Source organism: Poeciliopsis prolifica, unplaced genomic scaffold (genome assembly GCF_027474105.1).
Source record: "Poeciliopsis prolifica strain line A6 unplaced genomic scaffold, Auburn_PproV2 SCAFFOLD007, whole genome shotgun sequence".
NCBI lineage: Eukaryota > Metazoa > Chordata > Actinopteri > Cyprinodontiformes > Poeciliidae > Poeciliopsis > Poeciliopsis prolifica.
Genome location: NW_026562382.1, coordinates 13,085,814 through 13,111,980, shown reverse-complemented (window position 1 = coordinate 13,111,980; position 26,167 = coordinate 13,085,814). Strand labels below are relative to the sequence as shown.

The 26,167-nt window shown below is 38.5% G+C and overlaps 1 protein-coding gene across 6 annotated transcripts in view; it reads left to right on the top strand.

Moving 5' to 3' along the window:
• The window catches only part of LOC129360980 (hyccin 2-like), a 48,097-nt gene extending 25,667 nt beyond the window's left edge, over window positions 1–22,430 (top strand). For 2 of the 6 annotated variants that reach the window (XM_055031532.1, XM_055031531.1), the window contains 11 exons: window positions 2,691–2,792; window positions 4,235–4,414; window positions 5,537–5,563; window positions 6,127–6,207; window positions 8,035–8,150; window positions 10,130–10,225; window positions 10,879–10,995; window positions 12,673–12,760; window positions 13,803–13,959; window positions 14,732–14,911; window positions 18,505–22,430. In XM_055031532.1, coding sequence (XP_054887507.1) covers window positions 2,691–2,792; window positions 4,235–4,414; window positions 5,537–5,563; window positions 6,127–6,207; window positions 8,035–8,150; window positions 10,130–10,225; window positions 10,879–10,995; window positions 12,673–12,760; window positions 13,803–13,959; window positions 14,732–14,911; window positions 18,505–19,169 — 1,809 coding nt within the window. In that variant the 3' untranslated portion in view covers window positions 19,170–22,430. Of the gene's footprint in view, window positions 1–2,690; window positions 2,793–4,234; window positions 4,415–5,433; window positions 5,564–6,126; window positions 6,208–8,034; window positions 8,151–10,129; window positions 10,226–10,878; window positions 10,996–12,672; window positions 12,761–13,802; window positions 13,960–14,731; window positions 14,912–18,504 lie in introns of those variants that run through there. The other 4 variants (XM_055031533.1, XM_055031535.1, XM_055031537.1 and 1 more) reach the window with 4 other exon arrangements.
• The last annotated feature ends 3,737 nt before the right edge of the window (window positions 22,431–26,167 follow it).

Genomic DNA, 26,167 nt, shown 5'->3' with positions numbered 1-26,167 from the left:
TGTAAATATAACCACTGTGTAAGTGTGTAGAGATAGACATGTTTCAGCTTGAATATTGTAGTGGTTGTAATTCACTAAACTATTATTATGTTTAGTTAATGTAATAAATTTATTTGTGGCTTCATCTTAGAGAGAATCACACAAGATATTAAGTTGAATACAAGTTATTTTGTGACTAAGCATGAATCCAACTGTGATTGTTTAACTTGCTGAAACCCCTGGAACAGACATATACCCAAAAAATATAGTAATTCGGGTAGATTATTTTCATGCATCTCCAGTAATGTTCAGCGTCCTCACAATCACTTGCAGCTGCTGAGGTACTTGAAAATTTAGTAAATGTTCTGCACAGGTATGGCCGTTGAAATGCAAATAACATCTTTCCTCAGCGGTGGCATTATTCTCAAAATTGAAGGTGAGCTATGTAAAAGAGGGGAACACAAAACTACACACCAGAGCTGGATTGATGAGACTCCTAGGGAGAGTGGTCATCATGAGGACAGAGCACAACATGACTTGTCTGCACCAAAGCGCCTTGCTGAGAGGCTTTTTATGCGTCTGTCATCTGCACTCAGTCTTGACTGTTTGGAGTTTGGCACCCGAGGATATTCTGCCCCTGTCAGACGCCGTCATCAACTAGAAAAGGAACAAAACAAACAGACATATGTATCTACGATCAACTAAAAACAAAATTTAATATGGAGGTTTTGTTTTATTTCAAGGGTACTGCGATATCTGTGGTAGGATCTAGACTAAAATACTTGGTGGGATTCTGTGTTTCTGCAATGTTACGCTCTGATTCAGATGTTTCCTGTTATTTTTTTACTAAATAGAAACAATTTCTTTCTCATGTTACTGCTTTTCGGATTCAAAGTCAGACATGTATCAGGTCACAATGGTAATTTTTGTCAAAAGCTGTTTGTCGATGTCAAGATCTATTTAGACTTGAACGGCCTTCACTGACTTCTACTACTCAGCCTGTCAGTGACATTACTGCTCTGTTTTTATGCCGCCTACAACACTTTTAAACTTCACATGTTTAATAGCATTTCTAAATGTGTAGTGTCAGAAGTTAATGTTGCAACCTTGACACAAAATAGTATATATTCACTTTCTGATGTTCTTTAGTTCATTGCTACGACTTTATGAATCAAAATATAATGCAGTTCCTTGCAAGTGTGTTTGCATACCTTTTTTAATTACATTTTAATTACATTGCAACACTAACTTTGTTGTATCCTATCTGATAGGCCAACATAAATTATTGTCTACGTGGGAATGTATTTGGTTTTAGAGTTGCTCAATGTAGCAAATTGCAGTTACTGTCAATATTAATGTCTGCAGCATTAAAATTAAATTGTTTTTGATGGAAAATTGTATATCAATTACTAGGCACTCGAAATCTCGGTAGTTGTAAAATATTTGGTCTGTGGGAAGGAATCATATTTCACTGCGATTAGAGCTACAAGTCTTTTAGTTTTTGTCTCTACAAATGTTGCATATTTAGCAATTGAAGATTTTCACCATTCATTTGAGCAAAAATAATTCAAACTGCATCAGAAAAAAAATCACTTATCAACAATTTTTATTTTATTTTTTAGGGATTTTGAGGTTATAGTGGCCTTCATTCATTATCAGCTGGACAGGAAGAAGGGCAGAGAGGGAAGGGAAAGACATACTGTGAATCAAAGCAGTCAGCAGGTGCATATGTAGTGCACCTGCTCAACCTCAGAGCCATGTGGTGCCCCATGCCCTAGATTTGTAATTGGATTAAATTATACACCTTGACTGTATCACTCTAAAACAACTGGGATTTGCTCTTCCCTGTTCCTGCTGAAGAAAACCATTCCCACAGCATGATGATGCAAGCTACAGCTCTCATGATAGCGGTGATGTGTTAAGGGAAGGTTGTGTAACCGTGTTTTGCAGGTTGGTCAATAAGTTTCCATTTGGTCTCACCTGTCCACATCACCTTCCTCCACTTGTGTGGTAGGTCTTCTCATGACTTTCCTTTCGCAGTGGGGGACTTTAGGCCACTCTTCAAAAAAGCCAGATCTATTTACTGCAGAATGTCAAAAGATTATCCCTCTTGAGTTGTATGCTTCTCTGATTGTAACTCTCCTCACTTGTACTGACAGTTTGGTGTACAACCATGACATAGTACGTTTGCAGTTGTGCTATGTTTTTTTTCCTTTTTGGAAAGATGGATTAAATGCTCACAGTTCTTTGTAAGATCTTCGAGGCTTGGGATACAACCTAATCCAGCTAGAAACTTCACAACTTCACCCCCAAACTGTCTGGTTGTTTCCTCAGTCCTTTTGAGGCTGTCCATTCCTGAATCTTTTCAAACAAACATTTGAGGTCTTCATTGAACTCCTACATTCATACGGTGACAAAATTACACACATATGGGTTTTTTTGTATTTAGACAACTAGTGAAAGGAATGGATTGTACTGAATTTTATTTAGGGAAAGCTGAGGAAAAAAGCCTAAAAACTCTTTCACCTTTTTAGTTGTAAAATTGTTTAACCAATGTGTCATTTTTCTTTCACTTCATAATTGTGTACTACTTCGTGTTGGTTGATATACAATACATTGATTTTAGTGGTTATAATTTGTCAAAACTTGACAATTTCAGTTGATTCACATGTAATCATGGCCAAAAACATTTAATCTTCTTTTTGTCTCAGTCCTTACCAGAAACCCACATCCCCAGCTATGCTGGCAGCCTTCATCTAAAGAAGTCTCTGGTACCGGCACTGTACAGAGTCATCCAGGACCCCAACAACGAGGTGAATCACACACACGCTCACACATGTGCTCATACACACGCAGTCCTTGCTTTTTTGTTTTTGTGACTCACTTCTTGATGTCTGGGTGAAACAGACTGACACACAGCAGTTTCTGCAGGATAAACACTGAAGCACAAGCATGTGCTGTTCTTGTGAGTATGATTAAAGTGCAGGATGGTGATGGCTGCAGCTTCACCTGCGAGGTAGTACACAATGTTCCCAGTATACTGCACGCACACTCACAGTGGCATGGTGGTACACACACACAGTGAAAAACCAAACTAGAACATCTGCTGCATGTTTTAGTTCAAAACAACATCCTCACAAACGCCTCCGTATGTCAATTTTACAGCATCACATGCCTGCACATTAAAACTAGCTTTCTGCCCAGTTGAAGACATCACACTTCATTTTGAAGCAAACGTCAGAGGTGTCCAGTGAGGCTGGACTTGTTTCCTTTCTCTGCTTGCATTCTCCTTCTATTTCACGGTCAAATTTAAGAGTCAAGCGTCCAGGGATCTAAATTCCATTAGTGCTGTCAGTCTCGCTGCAAAATCCCATTAATGATAAAATGCCTGATCCAGGACAGTCTGCGTGAGTGTTGGTGTGTAGGAAAGGAAAGATTGCGACGAGTTTTCTGCTGATGCCATGGAGAGCCAAACAGTTGCCAAGTTCATTAATGAGGTGCTGCTCATTTCTCGGTCACACACAGTGCAGCTAACACACACACACACACACGCACACACACACACACAGCTGCACTGCATGGACATTTATTCCACTGACCCTTGGACAGTGTAAACACAAAGCCACAGTGGACTCCCTGGACAGTACATGTGTCCAGTGTTCAGTTGCAATTCTGCTCCACCCTCTGACCCCAAAAGCCGCTGAAAGTCCTTTTCTATCCCTATGCCTCTAACATCAAGGTCAAGATCCAATTTATTTATGAGTTCAGTGAAAGCATGATGTAATGATGCAGCTTCTATAATTATCTCAATTCTTTTTGTCCCCTGTGAATTATTTTTTGTACAGTGTCTGTACTAAAATTCTCTATAATTTTATATGTAACTCAGCTTGAAGTAATCAAATAAATAATGTGAATACTCAGGTTTCTTTATATATGATCATCATAGGGTTGTACCGATTGCAGCTTTCTGGCCAGTTGTCGATTACACAAAATTAAGAACATATTTTGTGTAATCTTTGTACTTTTTACAGATCTCATATTGAAGCCTTTTTAACAGTAGAAAAGTGATATATTTGTTTTTTGTAAACTTCTACTTCAAATAAAGTCAGAAATCTGAACATTTGAGCTTTTGTAGGTATTGAATTTTAACAGAACTGATGATATAGATCCATTTTAAAGGACTTAAAGACTGCTTAGCTAAGGTATGTGTGTGAGTGTCTTTTTTTTAATTTTCTTTTAATTGCCTGCTTTCTAGCTGCTAGAACCCGTGTGCCACCAGCTGTTTGAGCTGTACCGGAGCTCTGAAGATCGCCTGCGACGTTTCACTCTGCAGTTCCTGCCTGAACTTGTGTGGGTTTATCTGCGCATCACTGCCAGCAGGGATCGCCAGAGCAATGGCTGCATTGAGGCCCTCCTCTTGGGTATCTATAACCTGGTGGGTGTCAGTCCAAATGCATTTGATATATTTTTAGCTAACCTTTGCATTTTAGCTAATTTCAGCTTATAAACTGTTGATTGCATACTACATGAAGTTCAAGAGGTCATCACGCTAATGATAGCGTTTAAGCTAAATTCAGCATTTTAGCTCATTTTTAATATGAATGCTTAAATTGACATACTGAATTTGCTAAGTCAATGTTAGTTAATATTATAGTAACAGCCTTGGTACTACTGAAATCGCTTTAGCTAAACTTAGCATTTATTTTATGTTACTGGAGGTTAACATCTAATAGTACTAATATCCCACATGCTACACACATTTTAACTTATTCTGGACATTTTCATGACATGCGTCAGACACAGAAACAATCCATCTGCTGTTCTAAGCTGTTTAGACTTTGATGCTCAAACGTGAGGCCCACACAACCTAACTAAACATAAGAACCCCTTTCCAGGCCCCTTTAAAATTTCTTCTGAAATGTTTCTTTTGATGTTGGAACCTTCTGCAGTCTGGACAGTGGAGCCAGAAATTTATTTTTCACCTTTGAGTTGGAGTTATCTAGCAAAATAAATCTATTTTTAGATTTTTTTTCTTCATGGAAAATGCCAGATTTATTGTAAATGATAAGCTGCACATTCAAGGTGACCTGCAAAGAAAACACTGGTTGACGGATTGGCCTGAAGGGGATTGCGTCTCCAGGAAACACCCTTGAGGAAATGTGCAAAGAGCAAGAGATACTGAAAGACACAGCTCCATGTCAGCCGGCGCTGCTAAGGGGCATAATCATGAATAATTTATTTATCTGTGTCAGTACCTCTCAATACAGCACATGCAGCACATGCTCAGAGATGTGTCTCCATTGACGGGCGAGTTGTGATAAACAACTTTGCTCTCAGCAGTTCTGCCAGAGATAAACTGGTAGCCAGTGAAGGACAGAACAAGCAGCCCACAGTCCAGTCAAGGAGAAATTGAGGACATGTTGAAATAATAATGACTACTTTATTCCACAGCAGTAATGAGGAGGAACATAAACAAACTTCACGTCAGTAGTGAAATGATGAGAAACCGTTGCTAGAATACAACTTAACTGACACTTGGATAATATTGATATTTCAGATGTTCTCTAGCAAGACTTTTGAAGAGGTAGGTAAGCACGATAATAAGCTAACTCTGTTTGTAAAAGGCTCAGCAGTATGTTTGTATGAATTAACTTTATTTGTTTTGCTGGGGCTGTCTGTGGTTGAGATAATGAGGCATAACATTACAACATTATGCCATTTTGAGGGAAACATTCTGCTATGCAGCACATTTAACAGTGTGAAATCAAAATCCAGCAGACAGAATGCTGGTCGATATTTGATTTGTTCTGGTTCATAGCATGATCACTTTACATGTGGCCATGGAGGAGTTGTTATCTGTATTTTAGAGTTGTCACCAATGATTTTTTTTTCCTTTTAATCACATAACTCATTGTTCAATTAATGTAAACTACAAATTTTCTTTAAAATGTACAATTTGTTTTTATTTTCTTCAATTTTTACATCCAATGAAATAAGTTTAGTATCATTTATGAGTCTTTCTGTTTTGAATTGGAATCATTTTGATAATTTCTCTTGCATCCATCTTACATTTAATTTAATTTAAAGAGTTTAAGCCAACTCAAGCTTCCTGTTTTTTTTTTTTTTTTGTTAAATTTTTTTTTACAGGAAATTGTTGACAAAGATGGAAACAGCAAACTTCTTTCCTTCACAATCCCTTCTCTGTCGAAACCATCTATATATCATGAGGTAGGACTCCTGACTCATTCCTGTTCTGTCCATATTAGGAATCACCTTTTCTATATTGGTGTTATGCTTTCTTTACTGGGTCACATACCGACTTTTTTGTCACTTCTTCTTTCTTACCTCGATTTTGCACACTTGTACTTAAACCATCACATATAAATATCTTATTTGTAGTTTTCATAAACTATGGAGATAAATATGCATATTTTACTGTATACATTACTGTATACAGCAGTAATGGCAACTATTTATTAAGATAACTGATCTATTGATGGATTTAAGAGTTTTACAACAACATTTATGACTAGAGACGATTAAAAAAACCATTCTATGATGAATTGACAGATGGCTGGAACAAAATGTCTGGTTGCGGAAAGCTTTTTCTGGTAAACTAGTTCAAGCCAGAATCTAGTTACCAAATGGCCAAGGCGTGAGGTGAAAAGCACATGTTCCCTTTCACTGCATCTTTTCTTCTCTCTTCCTGTCCTCACTATATTTTGGAGATTTAGCAAGGTTGTGGATTGGATTGGAAACATGGCACTTTTCTGAATGTTCCAATGCTTTTAATAACCTGACCTTGACAGCTCTAGTTTCGGTAATATTATATCTTTCTTCATATTTTTCATATATTTGTTTAAGAATAAAGCGTGTTTGTTAATTACTTTAAACTTCATTAACTGGCTGATTGATTCGGTTTTTAATCTATCTGTGTCTCTCAGTCAGTGAGTGTTTCAGCTGACAGGTCAGAGAAGTTCAATAACACAAACCTTAACAGAACATGTTCTAGCCCAGTTTTTTGTCTTTTTTTGTCATCTTAATCACTGTTTTCTACACAATGAGAATCTGCATGTGTGTGTGTGCGTGTCCATGCATGTGTGTATGATTACGTGTGCATCTTGTGCACCACAGATAATTTATTGCCGTAATTACAAGCTTCAGAAACTCCTCCCTCCATGCCAAGAGAATGAAGAAACAATCGAGGAATGAGGAAACAGATCAGGCATCTGTTTGAATCACAACAATCCTCCCTGATTATAATGCCGGTCTGAATGTCATGTGCCCTGATCCCAAGGACGCCATTAGCATGTTTCTCATCTGTCCTCTTTTGCTTTTCTCGTACAGAATCACAAGTAAATTAGTCTAACTTCTGCTCTGCATCACTGCAATATGAAGTGGTTTACACATTTTTATTCGGACCTACTTTTAGATTCCACACACTGCATAGCACTATATAAGTAGATTGTCTGCAGCAGGTCAGATCGACACATGCATGGCTTGTAACTGAGGACAGTAAGAGGAAATAATCCCACAAGAGATGGTAAGCCATCCAAGTGATGCATTCTACCTCACTACCTCTTATCATTTACTAATGACTCCAAAAACTGTCCTAAATATTTAATCGAAAGTGTCTTAGCCTCATTAAAGCACTGCTCTGCATCAGTGGAGCTGGATGGAAGCAGGAAGATGAGTTAAATCTTTCATGAAGGAATCTGTAGAGGGAACAATATTGTAAACAAATGTTTTTGGTGTAAGAGATGCACACTCAGCACTCTCACCAAAATTAAGACTGTAGATATATTAATGACACTTAATGATGCAGTAAAGGTATGTACTTGAAATATTTTCCCCAGCAGTAACAGTTCCTTTTTTTTTAAACATTTAGATTTATATGAACTTCACCTGGTCTTTCCTTCACTTTAATTTTTCAGTTCTTGATTAATACTGCACCATAAAGTGCAATATGGAGGCAGAATTAGGCTATTAAACTGCAGGAGCACAATTACCTGTATTCTCCGATTTAATAGAAATTACTTTTTTTTTTCTGTTTAGCCTTCTAGCCTGGGGTCTATGGCTCTGACCGAGGGAGCGCTGTGTCAGCATGACTTGATCAGAGTGGTTTACAGTGGCCTCCATCCTCAGAGAGAAACCTTCACTGCACAGAACAGGTGGGAAATCCACTGAAGCAGCTTCTTACATCTTCTGAATGTTGATTTGGCTGTTTGTTTTTGTTTTCATGGTGAATATATTGATTTTATTAAACCAAGACTTTTGATTGAGTTTTTAAATTTGTTTTTAGATTGAAAAATGAATATGTTACACAGTGTAATTTATTTAACATAAGTAACATTTAATAAGGTTATTAAATATTTGTTTATATTAAATATAATATCAATTAGGATTTTTTGTAATTATTTGTCATATATAATAACATTGTACTTTTTGTTACTCTCACTTTAATTCATACATGATTAGCATAGCTTAACTCATTTTATTTTTTAATCCTCTTTTATCTTAGCTCAGCTTAATCTATCTTAGATTAGTTTATGATAGCTAAGAAGAATATGTTTGCTTTGCTAACTGCATGTATATGGTTATAGCTTGTTTTTTAGTTGTTTTTTTTTTGCTCAGATTAGCTTATGTAGTTTAGGTATATGCACTAGTTTCACTTGTTTTATTTAGGCTTAGCTAAGTTTAGCATTGGCTATCTTATTCTATCATAACTTTTGATTTTAATTTAGCTCCAATTGGTTTAACTTTGTTTAGATTGTTTTCTTAGAACAGCTGACAAAGATCGACTGTTCAGATGTTCAATGAAACATCTGTGAAATTAGTTTTAGTATTGAAGAGAGAAACTGACAATAGCGCAGTTGGTACAGACTCTGAACTGTTTGAGTGTTGTTCTCTGGTTGTCTTAAGCAAACATGTTGCATCAACAAATTGTGTCCAGTTTCGGGTGTGAATATCAGTAATTTTAAAATCTTTGCGTACTTTATTTGATCAAATATTGCTCCATAAACAAAACACCTTTTAAGGTGTGCAGATCATAAGTCTGGATGCTCATTCAGCCTCTTTTAGCTGCACTCAGTAAGTCTGAGAGCTTTTTTGGCCCATCTCAATGAATGATCTCAATGAAATATACCAGTCATTCTGCCAAACAAAGGATTCTCTGCTGCCCTCAATAGAGCAAATATGGGTCTGTGACTGTTCTAAGTGGTACACATATCCAAAAATATGACCATGTGAAAGCAGTTCAAATAAGACTGGCTGGCCAGAGCGTTGTGACTGCAATTACCATAGTGTGACGGACATAATCAATATATTTCATCTTGGCCTGATCTCGTGGCTAATTTAATTATCCATTTGTTTGAGTGGGTCTGAATTCATGTTTGTGAGAAGAAGGTGCAGAGCTCTGTTCCTTCATTCAGTCTTAATGCCTTCCTGCACATCCATCCGTCCGTCCATCCATCCATACATCCATCCATCCATCCATACATCCATCCATCCATACATCCATCCATACATACATACATAGTGGAGTCAGGAGGGGTGCTAGTGCCTATCTCCAGCAAACGTTTGGGGCGAGAGGCAGGGCACACCCTGAACAAGTCGCCAGTCTGTTGCAGGTCTTGCCCATTTCTTTCTGTAAAGGACAATAATTAGAAGTTTATGGTCTCACTTTGAGTTCATGTATTTCATTATTAGGTCTCGGTATTATGGTTCTCACCTCATAACCCTTGAAAAGTCTTTTCAGCCTCTGGAGTAAAGTGGCAGCTTTCAAAGGAGCTTTACACACTTCTTAATCCTTTAGAAGTGTTGTGCAGCTTTATTGTCAAGCTGTTTGGTAAAGCAGCATCCTTGTTTGCACACATACTTGACCATTACAATGCCACAGCACTCCTGCTGAATATTTTCCAGTCATTATTACCAAATGTTGCAACAATTAACCTACAGATGCAGCTTCTGTTTAAATTGTTTTTCTTTCTTATTGTAGTTTTTGAAACCATGTTTCCAGAAATGTTACTCTGACTGATAATTAAACTACCAAAGTAGCAGTTTGTTAAATGTATAATTTAATACAAGTTTATTACAATTCTGCATCCTAAAATAATCTTTATGTCATATAAAAAAATGTGTTTTTTTGCAGGTTTGAGGTCCTGTGTTTCCTTATGCTCTGCTACAACTCTGCTGTGGTCTACATGCCCCTTTCCTCCTATCAGGCCATCTGCAGGATGAGCTCACGGTGAGAAAACCATCTGGAAATCAAGCTGCTCTTGTTATTTCTGCACCCAATTACTAACCATCTTCCTTCCTTTATAATTTTAATTACTTTTTTACTTGAACTTAGGATTCATTCTCCTCCTTTTCATTAAAATCATTCATTTTCCTTTGTTTCTAGCTCTGCTAGAAACAAACAAACTAATTGCTGTGCTAGAAACAAAGGAAAATTTGCTATGTATGTATCTTTACAGATCAGCTCAGCTTTATTCAAGCTGTGCTGATCAACTGATATGGTTGCCTTAGTTAAAAAACAGACTCTTAGGAGTGATTTAGATCCATATGCAATATATACACTGCATAATGTTTAGTGGTGTCACTATTCTTCCACCACAACCTCTGAACATTTCAGGGTATGAGTCCCAGCCTGCTTTGACTGAGCTCTGTTTAGACAGATGACAAACTGCGACTGTGAAGACTTTGGAGAACAATGCTTTCAGTCTTTAAGTTCTCACAGTGCAGACTCATCCTTCTCCAGCCTCCACACATAAAAACTGGTTAAAATATTAGCCGTTTCCTCACATGTCTCATCTTAGCTTCCTACAGCTGTTCAGCTGTAAGAGAAATCATGAAAAACATCACAGCTTATTCACCATCTGACACCAATTTCTTCCCCAGGGTGTGTGTATGTGGCTTCCCTCGACAACAACAAAAGCTCTGGAGAGAACCTTGCAACCGTGTCCTTCTGGACCCTGAGTTCATGGTGCAGATGCTCACTGCCGTTTACCATGCTATGTATGTATCTTTACAGTTTTTTTTTGCACACTTTTCAGTAAAAAAATACAAGCAGTTGCACATGTTTATGCACCAAATGGTTGAACAGATCCTGTTTTGATAGCAACATTATAGAAAATCTAGCTTTGGTCACAAACTGAAAGTCAGTTTCTTTGTGCTTCGTGTTGAATCAGTCCTGATGCAGATTCCTGGCTTTTTACATATTAGATTCAGCAGCTTTTTTTCACATTTATTTATTTGGTGGTGAGCTAGTACAGTCCAATGGTTTTTATTCAGAAGCAAGCGTAAAAGTGTGAATATTTCAAATTTGAATTGTCTTTCAAATTTTGATCACACTTTCCAAAAATATTAAAACAAAATTACAAAATATGAATTTACATTCGTTCTTAGCGACGTCCAGCCTTCTACTGCAAAACTGACTGACAAAAAAAAGAACGTTTTCCAAATACATTAATTATTATACATTTACTAGTTTAAGGGATATAAAACAAACTACTTTTGTTGTTTATTTTAACTGTTCTTCTCTATGAGACATCGCTCGTCGGTGCAGTCTTGATTTCATTTAGCTGTAAAAATCTCACTCGCTGTCTACGGAGAACAGATGCTTCCTGCTGTGCAAACCGATTAAAGTGGTCATAAATTCACAGAGCAGGTGAGCTTTTACCCTCCGGCCACAGCTGTTTAAAAGCTGATTACAGCTCTTGGATGAGATGATGGGCAGTTCCTGGAAACGTAACCCTTGATATGACACGAGCCGGATCTTAGGGAACACTGGGGGAACACTGTGAAGCTGCACACCAGGAATCAGAAGATCAAAGCAGCCAGTACCACTGAAAGTAAAGCGAACAGGATTTTATTCATGTATGTGTGAATGAGTGCTTTTCCATGCTGAGGCTCACTTCTCTGCCATCCTGTATGGACGGCAGATAAACCTGAATCCATTGAATCCACACACACAGAGGGACCTTGGCACACAGCGAGGACGCTGTAGGATTTAGGTTAATATGTTTGCTAATGCGCTGCAACAGTAATGCCACATGAGAGGAGAATGAAAGATCTGCAGGGATATCGGATCACCAGCGTTTTAAAATAAAAGAAACAAGCATTTCTTTCATATCAGATTGAATTTGTATTCTGGCGCCTTTTCAGCTGTGTCTACATCAGAAGGTCTGTTCCTATCTTCCATTTATCCCAGTTCGTTTGATCTGCAGTGCAAAGGGAGCTCCTGAAGCATTTATTCCCTGCATTGTGATTTGGATCAAAGAGTTCAGCCGCTGTTGACCGTTTTGATTTATTTATTTTTCCCCGGTGTGATGTGCATATGTTTTATAAAATAATCACAAAACATTTTTAGTTTGTTCTAGTTTTTTATTTGATTTCGTTTCTTAATTGTAAAATTATGATTTTGTCCAAAACCATTTTCAATCAAGAAACAATGTCTTGCAGATTTTATTTGGCACAACCATGTTAACAGGAAAAACATGACTTCCTGTGTTCTTCTAGTAATTCAGTTGCATCTCAGACTGTAACTGTGTTCATATGCTGAATAATAGAACTAATAATAGTTCAGGGAATGTGAAACAGACATTAAAGCGAACATGTGAGAGTCTACTGTTTCCTCCAGCAGATTTACAGCAAGATGCAGAACAAAGATTTTTTGATGTTTTTGATGTGCAGATACAATGGAGAGTGGGAGATGGGGCGAGAAGCTCTGGAGGACATTGTCTACAGGGCCCAGCTGGAGCTTTATTCCCAGCCTCTCCTGGTGAGTCTGTTCAATAAACTTTATTCCCCCAAAATACTTTAGAACACATTCAGTTCTGTCAAATCCATTCTGGTCCAGATGTAATCAAATCTGGCCAATTTATTCCAATTAATGTTATTGTCAGATTCAGATTGTGTTAAAACAGTCCAAATTACATTAACATTCGGTGTAATTTTGTTAATCTTTCAATGCCAATTGGTAAAAAGTTAGCAGCCCTCGAATCAAATCAACTTTGCTGCAATTCCTCCATTTGAACACATAGTGGAGAAGAAATCTGAAGATGTATCAGACTAAATATGAGCGACCAGCTAGAGATTGAGAGGACAGTAAGACGTTACAAAGAAAACCCAGAATTAATAGGTTACAAGTTCTTTGTAGAGGGAGACTAGAGTGAAAAGTAAAAGATAACAACTGGTTCATAAAAGACACAGAAGTTCTTTTTATGGAAGGTATAAAAAGCACAAAGATAGTCGAGGCATTAGCTAAATCAATTAGTTTGTTTGGAAAAATTATGCAAATAAAGATGGTATCACCAAGTCAAAAGTACTTTCTACAAAAAAAAAAACTGAACCTACAGAGATAATGGCAGCAACAACTGTCTTAGAAAAAAAAAAGCTAAACATAATCACTTTCTGTGGGGAAAAACACAGAAAAACCTACCTCTAAAAAGGAGACGCAGCAAAAAAAAAAAAATTAAAGCACTGACCCAGGAGTGCTTTCTATGGAATGAAGTAGTGTGAAAACACAAAGCTAAGTATAGCTATAGCTTCCTCAGGAAAAAAATGGCTGAATACAGAAGCACTGGACCAGATGTACTATTGATTGGAAAAGAAAACAAACATAGTATAGTTACAATCAAATCTATAAGTTAAAATAAACACAGAAACATTTGGATAAGAACACTTTCTAAGAAAAAAAACAGTTACTACATAAAAAACACAAATTCAAAGTATTATTTGGACATTTCTTCTCAAAGCAGAATTTAAATTAGGGCCTTTATGTTTCACGTTTTAGTAATGCCAACTTTGTCTGTTCACCTCAGCTGGGGAACGCCATGAAAAACTCTCTGCCAGAAAGCGCTCCTGAAGCGCCGCGGGGACGCAAGGTACTTCAGGTGGAGGTGACCCCTACCATCAGCCGTATATCCATCTCTGCAATCACCACAGCTTCCATACGCCGCCACCGCTGGAAGAGAGAGGGTAAGACTAAAGCCTCGGGAGAATCAGAAGATCAAAGTCGTCAGTACCACTGAAAGTAAAACGAATTTTATTCATGTATGTGTGAATGAGTGCTTTTCCATGCTGTGGCTCACCTCTCTGCCATCCTGCATTGAAGGCAGAGCAACCTGATGTAGGAAATCCTAAACACTGTGAAGCTGCATAGCAGGCGAAATCTCAGTATTCAGCAGAGCAGACCTACAGTAACTTTAAAGGCAGGACATTCAGTCACGATGTAGATGTGAGCTTACAGTATTTCACTTTTTTCTGATCTACGGAAGGCCGCACGAGGAATCTGTTTGGTGAGAAATTACTTCTCTGGTGTTTGTCCTCATCAGAGAGAAGAAAATCTATTTCCTTTGTAAACTGGCCACACCATTAAAATCCTTTTAATGGTGTTCTGTGTAATTATTGTTGTAGTTGTGCTCATATAGTCTGTGTTGAAGTGCCTGTGCCACTCATTGCTCCCTATTGCTTTTTTCTGTCTTGTCTTTGCTTATTGTGTCTTGTCAGTCAAGAGCATTTTGTTATTTCTATTACCAGTAAAATTATTGACATTTTGTGGATTTAAGACAGTCAACAAAATGGTGCCTGTGTATCCAGGCCACTAGTGGGAGGTTAATGAATAATTTACAAAAACAAACAAAAAAAGAGAAAACCTTTACTTCATCTGTGCCCAGGATGGGGCCCACCTGAGATGAAGGTTGCTGCTAATAAAGACCCACATCTCCTCATCTGTGTTGTTGACTCCCAGATTGTTTTGACTACTCAAGCGATGCAGAGTTGAGCCTCACCATCAGTCCTCCTAGCCTCGTCCAGCTCCACCACCGCCACCTCCATGACTCCCCCACGGAACCCGCAGCTAAAGAGGATAGAGGAGGGCGGCATCACAGCCACCACAGCAGCAGCATCATTCCCCCCATCACACTCGAGGGTAGGGGACGGGGGCAGCCACTCTTAGGATAGAGGGTCTCTGGAAGAGGTGGCCCCTGTGATCTTCATCCTCCTCCTCCTCCACCTTCTTCTCCTACTACTACTACTACTACCCCTCCTCAGCTCGAGGCGGTTAACTCTGCCGCTCCTGTCGTTGCTGCCTCCTCACTTCCCCAGAGTAAACTAACTCATCCGACAGTCAGCAAACCTTCTACTACCAGACCATCACTACTTCCTGCTGCATTTACCTGTGGAAGAGTTGCCTATTCTGGGGTTGAAGGAAGTGTTGCCGCTGGCCGTTCTGCATGGGCCCATCATCATGTCGCACCCTTGTCTTTTTCCTCATCATTCCTTCAACTTCAGACTGCTCCCCTTGTCACTCACTGAGCCTGCAGCTTCCCCAGGGATCTCTGTGTTTGATAATTGGTCCTGTTAGTAAAAGCTTTCTGCTGTTTTATGAGAAAACCGGAGGTGTTTTCAAATACTGGCACCGAGGCCTTCACATCTTGTCTGTACTGCACCTTACTGCGACTAAAAACACCAAATGCATCGACATTCAAGCCAGCATCAGCCATCTGCTGTCTCTGTTACTCAGCTCAGTGAGTGAGAAAGAGCTCTGAATGCATACGCCTCAGCAAGCTTCAGTTATTTCAGCTAAAACCTTAAACCATTAAGTTTATGACTTAAAAATAAAATGATGTCTAATATTTAGCAAAACAAAAAAAAGACATACACTGGCAGGACCGTAAGACAACATTTTGTCTCTTTTTGTGTGTTTCCATCTTCCTCCATGATATTTGTTAAACCTTAAAGTCTGACCAGGGTTGAGAACATCTATTCGCTCATGGGCAGTGTTTGTCTTAGCGCCATCTAGTGTTCTTCCAGTGATCTTTCACCGAACTCCGTGCAGCTGTGGAAAAAATAGTCCTGTAAGGCATTTCGTTGTTGGGAATCTAATCAAACAATCTATATGAATCTGGTTATAGTCTGCGTGTAATCACTGGACGTTTGCTTGCAGAAATAAAACATCCACCTAATTATGCACTCTTTACTTTGGTGCTGCAGTGCTTCTATGTGGGAATCAGTTCTCGATTTTGCACATTTGCATTCACTTTGTTCCACATTTAGTCATTTGTATTTTGATCGTCAGTCCTGCTTACATATACATAATATATGTCTAAAATGTATACTTGGTTTCCTGCTTCTGTTGTTGAAAAGGTGCACTCCTAAACTCTTAGATGAAAGTGGGCTTTTTTTCAATCAGATTCCAATTAAAATTTATATAAAACATTCCTAGTTATAGTTTTCTGTGAAAGTATTTGGACCCTCCCACCATTTTCACATTTTAACCCCAACTTAAGTTTAGTTTGTTTTCATTTAATGTGCATGACCAACACAACGTTGGGCATAACAGTGAAGGAGGTTGAAAAAGCTGGATTGTTTTCACATGTTTTTAGTAATAAAGTGCTGCCCTCTAATAAATATACATTTCAGCTAATTTACCTATTTAGTAAATCTAGTGACAGAATTTCAATGAAATGTTTATGATCACAGCATATGCATGTGTTAGAATGGCCCAGTCAAAGTCTTGACCCAACAATCAAGATAAAATTTGACCATCGATGTTCATGAATACTCTCCATCCTGACTGAATGAGTGTGAGCTGTCCTGCGAAGAAGAATTAGCAAAATGTCTCAAGTTTTCACTCGTTACATATTTTTATTCGAGAAATTATTAATAATTATTTCCTTTAGTTACTCCATCACATAAAATCTCAATAAATAAAACAAGTTTAATTAAATGTGAAAAAGTGCAAGGGGTTTGAATTTTTTAGCGTTCAAAGTGGGTAGTAAGCTAAAAATCATTTGTCAGATTTTTCTTGAAAGAGCCAAGGAAAATCTGACAAGTAAAGAGCTTGTTACTTATAGTTTAAAAAATAAATCCCTCAGATTTATTTTGTGAGTTGAACCATCTTGATATCTGCTACATACTGTTCTAATAGGGTGAAAATAGTTGCAGATTTTTTTCTTCTAGTCCTGATGTGGCTTAGAACTCCAAAACCTTTTTCTCCAGGTTTTGGCGGTCCCTCTGTTAGCTTGGTGGGCCGTCGGCTTTGACTGGAGGCTTTTTGTGTTCGGCTCTTTTTGGCGTTCTCCATGCCGACTGGCTCAGCTTGGTTGATGCTGCGCTGCGGAAGAAACGAGGGATGGGACAGGAGAGCATGCGTCTTCTCCTCATGTTATGTGCATGCCAATCCAGACCTTTTTCTTCTCAGCTTTCCATTTCTTTTTTTAGCGTTGTCTGTGGTTCCCCCGTTGTCCAGTTGTGCTTGTCCCAGCGATGCATGATGGAAAGAGAGACAGCCAGTGTTTTCTATTTAACCGTCTGCACCATGCATAATGTATTGCCAATAATTTGCTTTTTTTCTAACCTAGTTTATTTGTTTGTTTTTTTTTTCCTTTTCAGCTTTCATTGAAGGTGTCATAAATGGATTATTCATGATTTGCTTTTTAAATGTTCTCATGTCAATATTGTCTATGTATTATTGGTGAAAAGTAAAAACAAACTCATGATCTGAGTTCAAACATACTGTTGCAGTAAAGTAGTGTTAGTCCTGTAACTATGACACTAAAGTTTGCATATTTTGGAGTTACTAAAAAATGTATCACTTCAGAGAGATGTAAAATGGGAAGAAAAAGATGAATGATGCTTTGAAAAAAATTTGTCCTACTTTAGACCTCAGCTGTGCACATTGCCAGGTTCACTGTTGTTTCTTTTTTAATATCAGACAATACTTTTTCCTTCTCATTCAGAATAAATAGAAGCACATAAAAAGCCACTATATTGAGGTAATGTGAAGTTTTTGTCTTTAAAAACCAAAAGCACTTGCATTAGAAAAGTAAAACTAGTTTTACAGCCGGTGGTAACTCCATGTTGTTGCAAATTTGGACATTAGGGATTGTCTGTTTGAAAAAAATATTTGCAGAATCGTTCAATATCACAGTACATTTGATGAAGTTTGAAAATTATTTGTAATTTTTTTCTCCAACTTCTTTAGTACATTTTGTTGTATTCTGTTCTGCCTTCCAGTTATCTGTTGCAAGTATTCCTCTCTCCTTCAGACTGACTCCATATTTAACACCGCATTAACACAGAAGGTCTTCAGTCAGTGATGGTGTCCACATCGAAGAGTGGTGTTGTCAGCACAAATGTTAGAAATAAAAAAAAGATTTTAAGATTTTTGAGTTTCAGATGGAAAAACTTGGTATTTCTTGTGCGTTCAGTTCTCCATTTTAACTTTACTATGAAGATCACTAAATCTGCCCCTGCTCAAACTTTCAACATTTCTCCAAGATTCACTTTCTATGACATTCTTTGCAGTTCACCGGCCTGTATTAAGATTGTTCAAGCCAGCAAACCTTTCTTGTTTTAATGTAAAAATAAAGTGACAGTAGCAGTAGTTCAATGTTGTTAGTGCTCTGGATATCTTAAAAGTTTTCTACTTGATAAAAAATGACTCATAACAATAAAGTGAAAGTTTGATTGGACTTCTCTCACATTCCTCTTTTCTCTCCCTTGGCTGTTAACCTTCAGATGCTGACGGCATGAGCGGTGGGGAGGATTCCTTCAACATCAACGATCCGGATGAAGGTTTCTCCTCTGGGGCTTCCAACAGCAGCCAGCCCAGCGGCACCAAGAGCGGCGGTGCGGGGCTGAGGAGCGGCAGCCTGAACAGCAGCAGTAGCAGCATCAAGAAAGCCATCACAGCTCGCCTGTCCAGGGACAAGGACAAGGAGAAGGAGAAGGAGCGAGAGAGGGAAAAGGAGAGGGAGGCAGAAAAACAGGCGGAACAATGTGTGGATCAGCAGGCCACGGTGCCGAGGCCCCGCCAGAGGCAGCAGTCCCCCCCAGGCAGCATCAAGCTGGACGCCATCCACCTGAGCCCCATTAAGAAGCACCTGAGCTTCCCTGCAGGACACCCGCTGGTGCGGACTGGCAGCACCTCCTCCAGCAAGTCCTTCGACTGCATGAACCTGAACTTGAACGGAGGCGAGAATGAGCGAGGGGAGGCGGCAGGTGGCTCCGACTTGGAAACGGGGGCCTTACTGGGTGGCTCCCACCGCCACTCCACTGTCAGCCTGCAGGAGGAGCACCTAAACCGGCCGGAGGAGGCCCAAGCCCTCCTGTCCCCCGGAGCCCCTCTCACTAAGCAGTCGCGCTCTCCCAGCTTCAACATGCAGATCATATCACAGGTCTAATGTCAGCGCAGGGAACCACAGAAACACACACACAAATATTTATTCAGTTTCCAACCCGACCTCTCTACTATGGCACCCTGGTCAGTTTCTGTGTTTATGAGGTGGAATAAAAAGATCTCCAGATCTCTGGAGCTTTGTCTTTACTCCTGCAGCTTCCATTAAGGTTGATCTGCAGTCACAGCTGGTTACATTCTGAGAAAACACCAAACATGTCGACGACTTCCCCATCGCTGTAGCTACAGTCCCTTCAAACAAACTGAGCATTCCACACACACACTCTCCCAATAGGGAGGAAATAACAAGAGGAAGGATTTCCAATGTAAAGTCTCATAACATTTCAGATTATTTAATTTTCTGACTGAATCAGTCAAGCCAATCAGCAATAACATGTCGCTCATGTGGAGAAAAGTGGGAATTATTCTCATTTTTCGTCCCCCTTCATTCCCGGGCTCTTGTGCAATCATTCTTACTGATCTCAGTCATGAAAGGTTTGATGAATCTTGTTCTTTTTTTCTTTTTTTAATCAGTTTAAACAAACTTGAGAATTTTCTCAAACCAAACTGGAATGTGGTTTGAAAGTTTTGAATCGTCTCCAGTTTTTAACTGGACAAATCTGAAGAAATCATTCCTGTGCAGCTACACAAGCTGAGACTTTCGTCTTGTGGCTTTGATTTTTAAATCTGAAGCTGATTCTTGCAGGTTTGTGTGCGACTCTAAAGGCAATGACTGTATCTTTGTCGTCGGTTTCATCCGAGTAGCTCCTGGTTTTCTGTTTGTTGGAAGTTGTGGCTTGTGCTGGTTATTTGCTGCCCTCTGGAGGCTCGTAGCAGTCACTGCGTTTCAGTGTCGTCACTATCGTCATCTTGTTTATGTTCTACCTCATTGTATGCTGAAATACACACCTGCCAGTCAGATTTATTCACTGAAGCTGATCTGACCACAACAGTTTCCCATTTCAACTCTAGATGTAATCATGTGGATTTGTGACTAAATATCTCGTCTTTCTGTTCCTCTTCAGCTGCAGTACAGGCCACAGTTAGACTTCAGGTGTATCCGTGGATTAAGCAGCTTAGTTTATTTTAATTCATTGTTTTTCTCTTTTATGTAGTTGTTTTAAGTGCAATTGTTTTTCTGATCCGTGTGCATGGAGTTCTTCTCTGCTGTGAAATGCCTGCATCTGCGCACAGAGCTTTTCTAGCCTTGTGTAGTGCTTCCTGCCCAAGCGGAGGGATGTTGTTTTTTTTGTTTTGTTTTGTTTTTACCTGCTGTGCTTGTTTCTGCATGTGTAGTGCCCTGTAAAGCACAGCTGCTTCAGATGCACGAAGCAGCCCAGCGAGCCAAACCCGAATCTTGTCCTCGTCTTAGCCAGATGTGCCATTACGCATCCTCTCCTAAGAGATTTATATTGGTGTCGTTGCTGCCCAGGTGACTTACTGAAAATGCCTGATTGTTTTTTTCTGTTTACTGGTCTTATTTTAAAGGCGGGGTTCAGAGACTTGGCTCGGTGTGCCCTTAGATGCAGCTTCACCTTTTGCTTGTTAGGTTTTTGTTATTGTTATTATTATTTCAGAAGTTTGAGATGTTTTTCTGTCTCGGTCAGTAACCTGCAGGGCCTTGCAAAGGCATTTTTACCCCTCAAACCTTTTCATATTTCTTCACAAAGATCAATGTCTTTTAATAAGATTTGATTCAATGAAATATGAAAGTAGCGTACAATTGTGATCTGGAAGGAAAAAGTTGCAGACTTTTAACAATCACATGCATATCTATATTGCATTAATACTCACTGTGTTTGTGCATTCTTTGTGCATCGAGGGAATGATAAGGAAGAGCCAAGGAGCACCTTGCCTCTGATTTTTATTTGGACTGGACTTTGACTAGGCTGCACATCTTCACCTCTGTCTATTTGTCTTTTCCAGCCTCTATCAGTTCTTCTTTCAGTAATTCCATGTATTGAGTTGCTTTCATCTCATCAACTCTTCTCAGCATAATTGGAACTGTATTTTGGGGGAGATGTGCTCTCTCTAAATTTTATGTAAAATGTTTCACTACACATGTTTTGCAAATCAGTGGAAAAACAAGTCAGTTTTCATCTCATCTGACCAGTGCAGAAAGCTGTTAGAAAGCTGCTAATGACTTATTTATGAAATACAGGATGAATAGTTGCTTTGTGCAGCTAGAGAATGACCCACCTGAGCTGTGGATCTTTATAGCTCCTCCAAAGTTACAGTGGCCCTCTTCACTGCGCTCTTCTCCTAAAAACCCTCTGTTTTCCAAAAGAGATTAAATCACTCACAGTTTAACAGCTTTTTACTTGTAACCAAATTAGTTTTATTTTCCTTCCAGGTTGCAGTCATGAGCTACTTTGAATTGGTCTGTCACATAAAATGATATAAAATATGAAAAAGATCAAGGAGTTTGAATGCTACTGCGTGGAACTGTATTTCTGCTGTTAGCGTATTATGTCGATGGAAGCTGTCGCTGCTCGAGGACTGACTGGTTGTTGTATATAAATCTCCCACATCGACGCTCCTGGTGTGCTTGAAGCCCTCACAACTGCTCGTCCTCGGTGTGCGTTCCCCTGAGAGAGCTTCAGCTCTCCACCCGCGTGAGTAAGCTGTCATCCCCGTGACGTGTGACCCGGGTCCCCATTCTCGCTGTATTTTCGCCGTGAGTCCAGTGGCACCTTTTTTTGCTGTGTTTGATGCCGGTGATGTGTTCGCGTCTTTACCGAGTGCCGAGGTTACCCGCAGTCATGCTGGGGGTGTGTGTGTTGACTTAGAGTAACCAATATCCCTCAGTGTGTGGTGTTATTTGCATGTGATCAGGGAGGAAAATGAACACCAGCTCAGGACTGTCAATAAGGCCCATAAGCTCCGATAAGGTCCAGGTGCATTTCCAATAAAACCTCCTTTCTGTGTTGAATAAGACTCACTAGTTTATTGGTCAGTCGCTGTTGCTGGATGAGACAGTTCATTTTCCTTCCTGCATGTGGTAACTGTGGGCTTTGTGTTCATACAGTTTAATGCACTTTAACCCATCCACCTCTCTGAAGATAGTTCTAGATGTGTAAAGCGTGTATACACTCAGTGCAGGGTCTTAGTCTCTTGAAAGTAGTACTTCTATGGGATTCCTCATCTATCACAAGGCTATTTTTGTTGAAGACTAAAGGGTACAGCTATTTATTCTATTTTTTTGTTTCAGAACCAAAAAAAAAAAATCTAAAAAATTACAGTTGTGGGGTTTGGACGGTCTCAGGAGTTTCTAAGGTAAATAAAAAGAAAGAGAGAAAAGCCACAATTATTTAAAAAATAAAATAAAATAAAAATAGCAGCACCAAAATTTCTGTTCTTGACGTCAGAATTGATTCTATGCAACATTTTTCCCGCTTTTCCTTATTTTGTAAGTTATATTTTTGTTGTACAGTATCTTGCTGATCTGTACCCTGTGAGCAAAGAGCCTCTCGAGGTCCATCCCTGCAGAGAGAAGGCCGCAGCCGGACGGTTTTGGGTTTGTGGGGCGCCTTCCTGTCAGCCTGCTGCTCTGTGGCTCGGGTCGGTGTATAAAATGATTAGCGATGATGAAACGTATCCAAAAGTTTCCATGGAAGCTGCTGGATAACACTGTAGTAATTATGATGTACAAATGGAGAGAAAAAAAAGACTTATTTTAAAAATCTTGTAAATACAAAATGTATAAAGGTAAAAGCAAGATAAATATAAAAAAAATAAGTCTGAGATGTAGACAGAGATTAATCTGTATATTGTTGAATAAATATTGTGCCGTAAACAAATGTGTGTGTGCTTTTTGTGCGTCAGAGGAAAACATTGTGTGTGGATCTGAGGTTTTAACTCATGTAAAGTATATACTTATAAATTTAAGGTGAGTAGTTAAGAGCAAGGACATGTGTACTGCAGTGCGACTTCTTCAAAACCTGCCCAGAACTAAAATCTCAGGTTTAGTTTCACTATAAAGGAATTTTATTTAAAACAGCTTGACGAAAATACATCCTTTGCATTTATTAGCACTACTGTGTTAAAAGCTATACAATAAAGACACATTTTAATAGATTAATGCATTTCTATAAATCAGGTCAAGTAGTGAAGCTCATTAGCTTTATTACACAAAAATTTGAGGTGTTTACTTCTGTTACTTATGACAATTTAAGGTCTATAGCTCATAAAGTTGAAAAGTTTGGATTTTTCCATAATTGATTTTTTAATTAAAAAGACCTTTTAATTGGTCTTAAAAGAAAGACCAATTAAAATATTTTATATTTTTAAAATAAATATAAATGTTTACCCATATCTAGCGCAGGGAGCTTCGTTTTTCTGCCTTGGACTCCCAAACTGATTTAGAGACAGTGGAATTTGCAATTGCAAATATTTTAAGTCTTAAAAAGCTAATAGGGTTATAGGAACATTGGTAGAAAGGTTGTTGATGATAATTTTGCTCTTTTGATCTATTTAAAAACGATGTGCTCCAAATGACCAAACCTACTGGAGTCCTACTTTTATATGAGCTATCTTACAAAAGAAGTGACTGTGATGTGATCGCTGATATTTACCTAAAATCTTACATTTAGTGATTTTGACAAATATTTCTACAACTCACCCAAATCAGTAGCAAGTATACACCGTTGAATGCAAATTATCTTTAATTTGGAATGACATTCCCCAATTATACAAGCTTAGGCAAGTGTGCATTTGGCAGGCCTGAAGAACTTCTATAAATCAACATCAAAGAGAAAACACTAATGACAAGTGTTTGTTGGATCTAAGCATACTGATTTGTAAACGTGCACCTACATGCTTAGCCCATCTACTACCTAGAGAGTAAGTGAACCCAACCAGAGAAAGGATTCAAAACAATTATGTGGTAGCTGTAATGCGGTAATGCAATTTTTTGTGTCTTGAAGATTAAAACAAATTGATGAATTCCACGCTCCGCCATAAAATTCACTGCAGCTGCAATAACAACACTTGTGGTGTCTTTATTTTGGTGCTGGCTTTTGACATTTTATCCAAGAATATGACTTAGGATAGACTACTACATTTAGTGTGTAAGATCCAGACCTTAACCCTAATTTAACTTAACTTTTGCCAGTTTGTCCTGTCTTGGATATATGCCAATTCAGTATGTAATATTTTTATAGTTAGATTTAACTGGAAAACACTTACTGCTACATCTAAGAGCATCAGACAGACGGTATTCACTGTGTGGGCAAGTTGTTGCAGGAGGCTGGGAAGCAAAACAGTCTTCATCTGAATTAAGTCATTTTCTGTTGCATTTTCTTTGAATTACAGTGAGTGAAAGAGACGCAGGACTGTTATAACACTAAAAAGTATTGAGATGAACCACTGTAATTTATGGTTTATACCACGTTGTACAAATATGAATGGGTTTGGATTAAAATATTAAAAAACACTTTCTTTTTAGTTTCTCCTATTAAAGTATGAATAAGAGAAGTTAATAAAAAGTATATGTCAGCATACTGGAGCTGCTCATATTTCTGGAGTCAAACATTGGCTGCCTAAGAAATAAGTATGCACTTTTTTAAAAATGGGGAAGCATTTGCTCTGTTTGCTCCATTATTCAGTTACATATGGCAGTGGGTAAGAAGGATGAACGTGAAACTCAAAATTTTCTGAGGAGATTTAAAAGAGGTCTGCCAAAGTGTGTATATCGGTTAAAATCTAGAATCCTGATGATGAAAATTAGCAACAAGGTTAACTTAAATGTAGTCATTACCATCTGGGGTATTTACTAACATTGACTCATTCCATTCAGTATGCAAACCTTGATGTGTGAGCTAATATTAGTTAAAATGCTAACATTAGCTTAAACTTTGCTTGATTTGAACAATCTGGACGTGGTCAGTGGTACAGAATTTGCTGCGTTTCGGTTCTGTTGAAAAAAAGGGCATATTCTGACGGATTATGAGTGGGGCTCTGTTTAAATTAGCTAATCAACTACAGCTGTGTTCAGATGATCACCTTTTGATAATTGTAAAATGAAACTTAAGCCTGAAAACATAATACTGTAGCAGACTGATAATTATGCTCTGTGCTTGAAAGTTTTTTGGTGTTCAAATCCTGATACACTAGAATATGATCTCTGCTCTCTCAGCGAATGGAGCTGTTGTCAGTAAGTTTCTTTGGCAACTGACTTTGTAGTAGCTGCACTGGGTATATTTAGCATTTTTCTGCATTATTCTACTTCTTTTTTGTGGGGCACTGAACTAAATTAATAATACCTACACCTCCAGGTTTCATTTAATTAACAAAATAGTGCCATCCAAAGTTAGCGCAACTTTAGATGGCAAATAGTCTTTTTGCTCTCCAGTGTTGTGCCCCACCTTTCCTGATGTTAACCCTAACATGTCTATATAAAAATTAGGTAAAAAGCTTATGTTAACTTACAGTCATATGAAAAAGTTTGGGCACCCCCATTAATCTTTATTATTTTTATTTCTAAATATTTGGGTGTTTGCAACAGCTATCTCAGTTTGATATATCTAATAACTGATGTACACAGTTATATTTCAGTACTGAAATGAGGTTTATTGTACTAATAGAAAATGGGCAATATGCATAAAAACAAAATTTGACAGGTGCAAAAATTTGGGTACCCTTATTATTTAATTGATTTGAATACTCCTAACTACTTTTCACTGTCTTACTGAAACACAAAATTGGTTTGACAACCTCATTAAGCTTTGAACTTCATAGCCAGGTGTATCCAATCATGAGAAAAGGTATTTAAGGTGGCTGATTGCAAGTTGTTCTCCAGTCTGGATCTCCTATGAAGAGTGGCATCATGGGCACATCAAAACAACTCTCAAATGATCTAAAAACAAAGATTGTTCAACACAGTTGTTTAGGGGAAGGATACAAAAAGTTATCTCAGAGATTTAAACTGTCAGTTTCCACTGTGAGGAACATAGTAAGGAAATGGAAGACCACAGGGACAGTACATGTTAAATCCAGAAGTGGCAG